This window comes from Solanum dulcamara, chromosome 4, assembly GCF_947179165.1.
Source record: "Solanum dulcamara chromosome 4, daSolDulc1.2, whole genome shotgun sequence".
NCBI lineage: Eukaryota > Viridiplantae > Streptophyta > Magnoliopsida > Solanales > Solanaceae > Solanum > Solanum dulcamara.
Genome location: NC_077240.1, coordinates 22,099,304 through 22,111,370, shown reverse-complemented (window position 1 = coordinate 22,111,370; position 12,067 = coordinate 22,099,304). Strand labels below are relative to the sequence as shown.

The 12,067-nt window shown below is 28.5% G+C and overlaps 1 protein-coding gene across 1 annotated transcript; it reads left to right on the top strand.

Moving 5' to 3' along the window:
* The first annotated feature begins 6,088 nt into the window (after positions 1-6,088).
* LOC129886941 (DNA damage-repair/toleration protein DRT100-like) lies at positions 6,089-7,591 on the top strand. Its single transcript, XM_055961850.1, has one exon. The coding sequence runs from the start codon at positions 6,201-6,203 to the stop codon at positions 7,305-7,307; it is 1,107 nt and encodes a 368-aa protein (XP_055817825.1). The 5' UTR covers positions 6,089-6,200; the 3' UTR covers positions 7,308-7,591.
* The last annotated feature ends 4,476 nt before the right edge of the window (positions 7,592-12,067 follow it).

The window sequence follows — 12,067 nt, the reverse complement described above, 5'->3', positions numbered from 1 at the left end:
TTCATATTGCACTTCTACAAATCCTTTGAAGCTCAGCATATCTAGATCTTAAGGTGTTTGTTTATATCTTAGTTATTGAGTTCTCACCCTATTCAATCCATCATTGCTAATACTATATACATTGAGAAATGTCGTTTTCGTTGCTCAAAGGATTTAGTTAAATCTCCAGGATTTGCTAGCTCTTAAATGGCTAAACAGGATCAGTATATGAAAAGACCATTCTGGCATCCTCATGTATATGCTTCTTGGCACTTGCATGTGAGGGAGAGGGCAACAAGCTAGCTGTTTCTATGAGACAATCTCTTCAACAGTGAAAGTGAAAGCACCATTTCCTAAAAATCCCAAAATGTGATGTGCTTGCTCTAAAAAAATCTCATTTTGCATACAATGAAAATGATTGTAAAGAAAATGGTTTTGTGTGTGTGTATATATATATAGAATATTTTATCACCAACATAATTTCAATCTTTTTTCTCCTCTCCTTCTAAGTCATTTTTCTGGCCTCTTCCCCTTTTTATTTCTTTAAGCTTTTAATTCGAAAGGAATATTTGCACTCTTTCCTTTCTTGTCTACCCGCTTTCGTTATTTATTTTCCTATATCGCTTTGAATTTCTTAACCTTATTTGATCCTTTTTATGCTTTTATGCTTTTATTGAGCCGAGGGTCTCTTGGAAACAGCCGTCAAGGTAGGAGTAAGGTCTGCGTACACTCTACCCTCCTCAGACCTCACGGTGTGGGATTTTACTGGGTTGTTGTTGTTGTTTCCTTTCATGTCTGCGTTTGAGTTTGTAAATCAATATATAATTGGCTCATGTGGCCATCTTATCCAGTTAGTCAACAGTAGATCATGCGTTTTCCACTAAGCTATCTGTTGTAGAAAGAAAAAAAATTGGGGCAGGGTATTAAATTTTCACCACTAAGATGAAAATTTAGATAGTTAACCAATTAAACTATTAATATTTTCCGTTATCTGACTTGTTTTAGTCTAAATCTTATTAAAAGGTTTGGAGAACGTCCAAGTTTGTCTGTGTTATCCGAAATTGCTTAGTATACCTGTGGTCCGTTTAAATCCTTCACCACAACAAATTATCCCATATTTGCCATTTAAATTAATCAAGTTTAAACATGAAATGAATATGGACTCCAAGTGTCCAATTTTTCCGAGAAAATGGTTCAAATTTACTCATTTAACTTGTGATTATAATTTGAAATCATTATCAAAGAAAAAACAAGATTTTCTTTTTAAGATTAGAACAAAACATGCTTTGTGAATCATGATACTTATATAAGCATAATTACAAAGATCTGAAGAAAATTTTTTGGGGAGTGCCACCTCCAATATAGGCTTTACAATGCGCGATTCAAATTTAGTTAGAGCTCTAATGTGGATACCAAACACTGGAGGAAAAAACAAAACAAGGATATGGGAGGAAAAATATCAAGGGAGTATGGTTGAATTTGCTACCATACTATTCAAAATTCAATTTCTTCCCTTCATTATATTTTTGTTTTAATATCATTCTTGCATTTAGAAAAAAAAAAAGTCTCATTTTTTCCCCTTGATTTCTAATGTAGTTCTCAACTTGACGGTAATTCTAAAACATATTTTGGGACTATTTTTCTAAAAAATAATTGAATATGTGAAATTCACCCACTTCAAACTAAACTTTTGTAAAGGCAAGAACAAATACGAACAATTTTACTAACATAAATGCTAAAATGAACCAAAAATGTAAAGTAAGACAAAATTGAACAATTTATAATAATATAAAAATAAGTTTGGACCTTTTCCCCCGTCCAAACAGTCAGTTACTATATACTGAAGCAACTATATATATATATATATACACACACTCCAAATTCATGACTTTGTGTGCTTAATTTATGTACAAAAACAAATAATTTAAGGACAATCTCATGTGGAGGTAGCAAAGCAACAAATTAATGACCCCAAAATCCAGCTCAAATATCTGCATGATTTTCAGGTCAATTATTTTCAACAAATTAAGACTCATTTAATTGCTATTTGGGCCCATTCATATTAGTTCAACAATATGATTTTCTCTTTGTTGTCTGTCGGTGGTTGTACAATTTTAATGCTATGCATTTATTGTATTTTTTTTATTTTTGAGATTTTTTTTTACTAATATTTCATCTTTATTTATGTCTTAAAATATACATTTTCACTAAATATTTATTGTGTTTGTAATTTTCAAGAATAATTAATAGAGAAAATTACACTTACTAGACTAATTGTGAAACTATTTACCCAGATTAGACTCAACCCAAACTATTTACTTTTAATAGACCATGATCCAAAATATTTACTCTCTTACCCTACTTTTTTCCTTTTAATTTCGCACATGATGTTATACTGACGTTAGCATCACTGCTCTTCTTTGATATCATCAGAGTATATTATACTCTGATGATATCAAATAATTTTTTTTATACCATCAGAGTATAATATACTCTGATGGTATCAAGTAGTTTCGGTGAAGCACTGTCTCTTCCTTCTTGATACCATCAGAGTATATATATATATATATATATATATTCTTATGGTATCAAACGTGTATTTATACTAGTGTTCCTTCCGTTATTCATCTTTGATACCATCATACTCTGATGGTATCAAGTAATTTGTCAAACAATTTCTTCTTGATACCATCAGAGTATATTATACTCTGATGGTATCAAGAAGGAAGAGACAGTGCTTCAGCGAAACTGTTTGATACCATCAGAGTATATTATATAATCTCATGGTATCAAATACGCGAAATAGTTAAAAATAAGGGGTATGAAAGTAATGGGGTATCAAATGATAAATAATTTCCTTTTTGGGGATATAACAATAATTATCCCTAATTAATATTTTCTTTTGACGCTTTAGCAAAAATTTTTTTATCCCAAAATAAATATCGCTTGAAGAATTCAAGATGAAAATAGTAATTATTTTCAACTATATTTTATATTAAAGAACTACTTCTTTTTATTGCTCTAGTCTCTAGTGCTCTAGTCTAAAAAATAATAACCTAATAAATAAAAGTAACTTAATAAACTATAACTTCTATTTATTGTTTTCTTAATGGACGTAAAATGAACTAAATTGACACTTATTTTGAGACGAAGAAAGTATAAAGGATAAAATAGAAAAAAATAATTAATCTTATCTTAATCTTTTAAAATGATAAGTAATTTATAATAAAAATCACAACAGATAATTTGAGACGGTGAGTAATTTTCATCATCTCTTCAATAATTTTATCATATTATTAGTAGGAAATAGACTGAGGATTTCTTTAAACAGGCAAATGCCGAAAACAGTGCATCTTTGCCAGTTAGTTAGCTAAATCAGTCTTAAAGGTGTAAATAGAATAGTTCAATTATCTTGCACATGAGCCAACGTGCCACAATATCTTACCATTATTTTGATTATGCTCATTTTTACTTATTTATTTTGAACTTTAAACGTTTTTTAAAAAATATTTATTAAAATAATTTGTTATTATTATATTCATATTAATTAATATTTATTATTAAATTTTAAAAAATTATTTGAAAAAATTATAATGTTAGGGGTAAAATATAATTTTATTTTACATATTAAAAAGATCAAATAAAACAAAAAAATGTTTTTAAAATAAAAAAATAAATAAAAATAAATAGAGGGAGTGCTTCTAATCAATGTTAGGTCAGGACTTTCATAGAAGATATTTAAAATATAAAAAAAATATGGAAAATAAAATAAAATAGGTTCAATATCTATTATACATTAGAATTAGAAAAGAAAAAATGACTTGCCTAAGGGTTTGAACTCTCCCCCCGCCCCCCCCGCCCCCCCCCCCGCTCCGCCCCCAAACAAAAAAAAATACATTTATGCATACATTTTTAAAATTTAATTAGGGCTCCTCCGTTACTTTTTATGTGTTATATTTTGCTTTTGAAAATTTAAATTATATGAATTTTAATTAATATTTTAAAATGTGTTTTTGATCATATCAATATTAAAAAGATTGTAATTTATAGTTTTGAATGTCTAAATTTAAAATTTGAAATATTTAATTATTTTAGCTTTAAAAATTAGTTAAATTGAGTTTCGTTAAATAAAATGTCACAAGTAAAAAATAATGGAGGAAGTATATCAATATTCTGTAGCCAAAAATAAAAATTCTCTTATAGCATATCCCATCCAAAACTGAAGCCCTAATTAAACTAAAATTACGCACCTTAGTAACGTAAGAATTAAATCCTTAATTATCTCTTACGTCAGGAATTATAAACAAAAAAAACTATACCCTACCGTTTTCCTTCTTTTTCTTTTTTCTTTTTGTATAAAACACACATTACCATGTACACAAATTTGGTTAATTGTTAATTTCTTTGTTTATGATTTTGTTTAGATATAAATGTTTAAATCTTCAATAATTGTATATATCAAGTATACATTACTGTAATTAAGTTCTAAACTATAAATATATCACAAATATTCTATATGTATGCAAAGATTTTATTCTTTGAGATTTTCAGATTATGATATATTTTCTAGTATATATATTTTATATCTCAAACATATAATAAATATTTTATAGGCTTTGTCAAATTTTATATATTAATTAATTAATCACAATCATGCATATTCTCAAAAAATATTAGTTATACTATATTCATTTTATACCATAAAAGTAAAATAAGAATGACTTTCTATGATGTTTTGGCATTCAATCCCTAATTTAGTGATTAGCATTGGAAAAAACGAAAAAGAGGAGAAGACTTTAAGCTTTTCATAATTGTGGTAATATTATATTTCAAACATACCATGAATATATCATAAGTTGTTTCAAATTTTTATATTAATTAATCAAAGTCATGCATATTCTCAAAAATATTACCTCTCCCTCCATTGTTACTTATTCACTATATTAAATAAATGTTTAATTTTACGTCTTATCAAATTTATAAAATCAAAAAATAATTTATTATTTTATTTCTAATTTATTTTTATTATTAATTATAATTATTTTAAATATATTTTTCAAAGCATTTAATTATTATATTCAAATGGTGAAATATTCATGGCATCCAAATTTAATGGGAGAAAGAGGTTTATTAAAATTGATCCCCCATTTATAGACGAGAGAAAAAGAGGATGTAAGTAAAAAGAATAAGAAAAGGAACTAATCTCTGAAAATTGGGAAATTATGAATAATCCAGTCATATAAGAGGATTAAAAAATCACTGCGAAAATAGGACTTTTTGGAAATAAGTGACAATAAGATGTCGAAGAGATAAGATAAGAACATAAATTGTGGCGCAGTGATGGAACTGTTTCATTCTTAATCAAAGATTTTGAATTCAAGCCTTGAATATAAAAAAAATTCTGTTGGAAGCGTCATTCTTAAATGGACAGTGCACACCTCAAATTAATAGAACTCCAATATGAACTTCGAACACCAAATGAAATAAAAAACCAAAAAAAAAAGAAGAAGAGATAAGATAAGAGAATGAATTAATGTTGATGGTAGAAGAGAATATCTGGACTACATAAAAAGGTGTAGTTATGAGTGCCTAATTTTGTGCAATTTCTTTTAAATATTTATTTTTTAATATCGATTTTTGACACATTTAGAATAGAACAAACATAAGTGTGATTGTGGCCCTTAACGAGAAAGGTTTTGGATTTCAGTCCTAAGAATAGGAAAAATGATGTTTAAAACATCACCTTTACAAATGAACCTCACAAAAATATGAGTTCAGATTAATTGGACTTTAATATAGAAAAAAAAAAATTCATTGAATAAAAACCTAAATTAGTTTCTTGTATTGTAGTACGCACATATACTTTATCAGAAAAAAATTACACCAACACTTTAAAGATTTCTTTTAAAAAGAACAAAAGTGACCAAATAACAGATCAAAACTTTATAATGAAATTTGCTATAAAATACCGACTCCTCACGTGGCCTCTTCTTTACTACGTATATGGACAAATATACTTTTCATTATTTTTTTTAACTGAAAATGTTAAATATTCAAAGTAAAATGAAGGAAAAAATAAAATAAAATAAGTAGGAGGAGAAAATAATTGTAATATGCCAATCAATTCATATATATATATAACTATAACATCTCATCCTCCTCAATTCACATAGAAAAAACAGAGAGTAATTGTAGTGCATTTTGTAATAGAGAGAGGAGAAATGGGTTTCACAGGAGTAACATTGTTGGTCACTTTCATGGTGGTCACCGCCGTCACTTTTCCAGCAAATGCCTGCTCGCCGGTAGACCAAGCAGCATTGATGGATTTCAAAGCATCTCTTAAGGAGCCATATTTGGGCATTTTCAACACATGGACAGGCAGCAACTGTTGCCAGGGCTGGAATGGTGTTAGCTGTGACCCGACTACCCAACGGGTCACCGACATTGTTCTTCGGGGAGAATCAGAAGATCCAATTTACGAGAAAGCCGGCCGGTCTGGTTACATGACCGGTTCACTCTCCCCTTCTCTCTGCAAACTCGACAAACTCACTACTCTCATTGTCGCCGACTGGAAGGACATCTCCGGCGAAATTCCGGCTTGTGTCACTTCATTATCAAATCTCCGTATCTTTGAACTCATCGGAAACAAAATCACCGGTAAAATCCCGGCGAACATCGGTAAGCTGAGTAAGCTCACTGTTCTAAACCTCGCCGATAATCAAATCTCTGGTTCAATCCCCGCCTCCATTGTCAACCTCGGAAAATTAAAGCACCTTGAGCTCAGCAACAATCAACTTTCCGGCGAAATCCCGGCCGATATCGGAAATCTCGGGATGATGAGCCGAGCACTACTCAACAACAACAAACTCACAGGTTCAATCCCGAACTCAATAACTCAACTTCGTCGGTTAGCCGATCTAGATCTATCAATGAACCAAATCACCGGTTCAGTCCCGGCTCAGCTGGGTTCAATGCCGGTTTTGTCAACTATAAACCTCGATTCCAACCAAATCTCCGGTTCAATTCCGACTAATCTACTTAGCAGCAGCGGTATTAACATCCTAAACTTAAGCAGAAACTCATTAGAAGGAGAATTACCAGATGTTTTTTGTTCAAAAACTTATTTTACACATCTGGATTTATCATATAATAACCTTAGAGGTTCAGTTCCAAAATCATTATCATCAGCTAAGTACATTGGTCATTTGAATTTGAGCCATAATCACCTTTGTGGACCGATTCCAAACGGGTCACCCTTCGACCATCTAGAAGCTTCATCTTTCTCTAACAACGATTGTTTATGTGGATCGCCATTACGTACTTGTTAATTTTTTATTTTTTTTTGTTTACTAAGTTTGTAATTAATCGAAATTATCGATTGGTTACGTATAATTGGATGTGTATTATGGTAAAAAAAACTTCTCTTATGTTATGTGTTTAGCTTAATTGTATTATTATTGCCAAGCAATATAATGGTCATGCGGTTGTATCATGCATGCACGTGAAAATGCGTGACAGTTCACAAGAAAAATTATCGAACAAATTGTGTGCTACTCCATTATTATTATTTGTAAAATGTAATAAATCCCACGAACTTTTGTTTACTCAATAATTTATTCTGATCTTTCGAAATTGTACTATTCATTTCTTTCACATGCTGCTCGCCTTGGACACTAATTAAATAATATCCCATTCGTCCTATTTGATGTGACACAATTTTATTTGACACAATATTTTTTTAAAAAAGTCTTTTGAAATTTATGGTCTAAAATATTTTTTTAATTTTTGTATGATTGTAAATTATTTCATTAAAGGGTAAAACAAAATTTAAAGTAAAGTTATTTTTAATTACAGTAAAATGATATTTGTTTTGAAACAGCGTAAAAAGAAAAAAATGTCACATAAAATGAGATAGATGGGATATTAAAATAATATTTCCTCCATCATATTAGTTTATCACTTTTTATTTGCACGGTATTTAAAAAATCATAAATAAGAAGATATTTTTACTAATTCATCCCTTAAAAAACTTCTTGGGAACTTTACAAACAAATATGAATATTTTCTAAAAGAATTAATTGCGGATAATATAGAAAAAAATAATTAATATTTTCTTAATTTAATAAAATAAATAATTAATATAGAATAATTATTTTTAATATAATAATCAACAAATATGGGACAGATGAAGTAATGAATGCGTGATCCCTTTTTATTAAGTCTAGCATTATTTCTCTCCTCTTTTAGCCAAGTATTTTGCGCACAAACAAATATTCAGAAAGAGTAAGAAAATTGGCAAATCAATATGGTCAATAACGTGAGGACATTAATTGCAATTTGCATCGCAATACAGGCCCTACTTTAAATTATGTGCTCATTAGCTAAGGGGGCGTTTGATTGAAAATAAGTTATCTCAGGATTAATTATTTTAAAATTAGTTATCCTGAAATAAGTTATTTTATCATATATATGAGATAATTTATCCCAACTTATCCAATCACTATGGTATAAATGGTGGATAAATTATCCCAAACATGACAACCAAATAAGATACTAAATTTTATTCCTAGACTATTTTTTTTATTCCATGACTATTTATTTTTATTCTTCACACCAAACAACCCCTAAGTGAATTAAATTTCATTTTTAAAAGTAGTTGAATAGATTTCTCCGACAAATTTAACCCCATATCAAGCTAAAATTCTCAAAAAGGCTATTTGTGCAAATATCCCAGATTTATATGCTTACCTATGCACTGTTGGTCACAGTGGCAACGCAAAAAATCTCACAAAAACGAATTCTACATATAAAAAAATAAATATGAAAAGTAAAAAATAATAATATTTATTATATATACATAATTTTTTTTTAATTATATATAAATAATATAAATTTTCATTCAATGAGTTCACCCATCTAACTCCGCCCCGATTGCCTGTTGGTCGGTGAAAAAAACTTGATTTGATGGGTTATCAAGAAACTCAGTTATAGACAAAAAAGCAAAAGCAGAAACGAACAAACAAAAAAGAAAAGATGGGAAATTTCAGTAAATTTGAAAGGAAATGCTTATTACCAAAAAAAAAAAAGAAAAGGAAATGTTAATTTTAGTCATATGAGTAAATGATTTAAATGATATAATTGCTTATTGAAAAAATGCATAAAAGTGCTTGCTCAAATGTATTGCTGAGCTGGCTACGTCGGTAAGGATCCTTTAATCCACTCTATATTCATTTTAATTCTGACCAATATGTGCATTGTGCATCGTATCATAACGGCTGGATTATATAATAATCATCACTAAATCCTCTAAAATCCTATGACGTTGAGAAGTAGTAAAGTTGACGTTGGTTTGGTTATAGCATGATCAGAATAAATATACTCAAAAATTTGAGTGAAGTAGAAGTATTCAACAGCAAATATACACACAATAATTTGTATGTTAAATAATTGTATATTTGTAAAGAATCTCCTTTATAAATCTTGTTGAAGATATCTTACTCAATTTAAGATATAAATCTTGTGGAACGTACCAATTACCATATTCTACACGTAGACCATGAATGTTCACTTGCTCTATATATATGTTTGGATGTAAATCTTACTCAATTTAAGAAACTTTTGAAACTAAATTGAATTCAATAAATTCAATATCTAAAAATTAAAAACTTAAATATTAAAAAATTATAACAAAAAGTACTACAAGTTATCATTTTTTTTCATTTTAATATAATAACGAAAATTTTAAAATATCAATTAATACTGAAGGATAATATCGTATAGCAAAAATGAAACAATAGTTAAGAGTGCAAACATGCATAGAAAAACATCTTCTGCACACAGTTAAGTTACTGAATTTCTTGTCCAGTAAAATAAGCAACAGTCACACTTTAATTCTAAGCAGGTTGAGGTTGAAATCGAGTATATGAATTACTATTGTCGATATTGCTACATATAAGCCTGCCTTAGTTTAATATTTTTTTCGTTTCAATTTATTTATTTAGTTTTGACTTAACACATAGCATAAGAAAAGTACAAAAAAAAATTGCATTTTATAATGTTAAATTAAAAATATATAAAATATATCAAAATGTCATTTTATCTTGTGATTTTTTAACATGTCTTCAAAACTCATTGAAAAGGGCAGTGCAAGAGAATCATACAAAAATGATCGAATCTTGGAACGCCCCTATAACATCACTGTGCCTGTCGCTATTTTCACCTCATACGGCTCCTCAAAATTTACCAAAGTCTAAAATGATTCATTTGATATCATGAATGACTGGTTACGGAGGGATCGTTTTGTTTCTGTCGGTTGTTTCAATAATTTGTATTTCAAATCTTGATCAAAATATATACAATAGAATCTTAGTTGTATTCAGTTCAATTCTTATAAATATTACATTCATACGCCACATGAAATTATACAGCTTTCAAGGGCTCGAATAAATTGATTTGAGAATGCAACGTCATATAACTTTCAAGATGGAAGTTATCCTATAGATATTACATTCATGCACCTGTTCGAAATACGTGGAAAGATAAAATTAAAAGGCTATGAAAAATGAAAAAAAATATTTTTTTTTATACAAATTAAAAAAAAAAAATTAAACCGACAGACTATTTTAAAAAAGAAAACATTGACAGTGAAGAATTAGGTACATCACATGCTATAATGTGTCAACCAATTAAAGAAATGAGATAGATGAGTGAGTACAATAAATTTGGGAGAACAGAGGTCAAGTACTTGCTGAGCAAATGCATGTCCCCAATCCCATGTGACTTACCCACAATATATCAAACTATTACACAAATTTTAAGGGCCCAATCACTAAATACCCTAAACTTTATAATATATGGTTCACAATACCCAATATAAAGTTAGTACTACTATCTTTATTTTATATTTGATTTGAGATAGTAGTTAATTCTGACATAATGTTATTCCAGCAATAGTACTAAAATGATAAAATTATTATTGCATATAAGAGATGAGATTAAATAATTTCACGACATAATTTTATTTATTTCATCTGACATATCAAACGAAACGATTTTAAAAAATACATTTATCTAAATAGAATATTTTGTAATAATCAGAACTTAAAATGATGGTGTCAATGCACAATTAATACTACAAGTTTCTTGGTTGCACCTACTTTTTACATAAATGAAAAGAAAGGTCACAGTTGTGGAACATTTAAGACACGCTGCGATAATAAATTCTATTGTCACTTTCTTTGAGCAAAACAAGTTATACAAATCTCAGAGAGTACTCCAGTATTTTTGCTTTAGGGATGTTGGTGTAACGGATAAAATAGTAAACATATGATTAAAAGCTTACGGGTTTAAGCTATAAGAATAGCTCTTTGCAGAAATACATATCGCGTATAATGGATTCTTGTGATATGATTCTTTTCCAAATATTGGGTATAAGAAGAGTTTAGTGCATTGGATTGTTCTCTAGTATTGTAGCATTTTTTATTTCTCGATTATTGATAAATTTTGATTTTGATCCTGATGATATATGACTCATCATATTTAACCTTCAATTAAGTAAAATATTTTGTTTTTGATCTCTTTAGGTAAATATATGTTTTATTCAACCTTTTTAAAAGAAGTATATCACTTTCCAATATGAATTAGCAATACAACCTTAACATAATATATTGATAATTAAATGGTAGAATAGTTAATTAATTTCAAAATTGGTAAATAGTCATAAGCAAATGAATCAAAAGTGCACATCTCAAATAATTAAAGATTAAATATACTTAATCATATATTAGAAAGACTAAAACTTAAATTTAATAATAATTAAGATATCAAAAATTCTAATATCCAATCTCAAAATGGAAAAAAAATGAAAAATGAGAGAAAATGGAATATTTTATTAGTCTCTTGATTTTCTATCTTCTCAAAAAGATTTTAGAAAGAGAGAGATGGTGGGTCACCTCGCTCATTTGTGTCATAGTGTAAGTGTGATATGATTTTTTATTAAAGGTGACAAAAAAATTCAAAATTAAGAAAGAATGACACAAATCTTAATTATTGAGTAAATGTAACAATTTTAAGATTAAAGTTAATGACA

Coding starts and splice junctions, on each gene's coding strand:
- LOC129886941 (XM_055961850.1), top strand. CDS start 6,201: ATGGGTTTCACAGGAGTAACATTGTTGGTCACTTTCATGGTGGTCACC.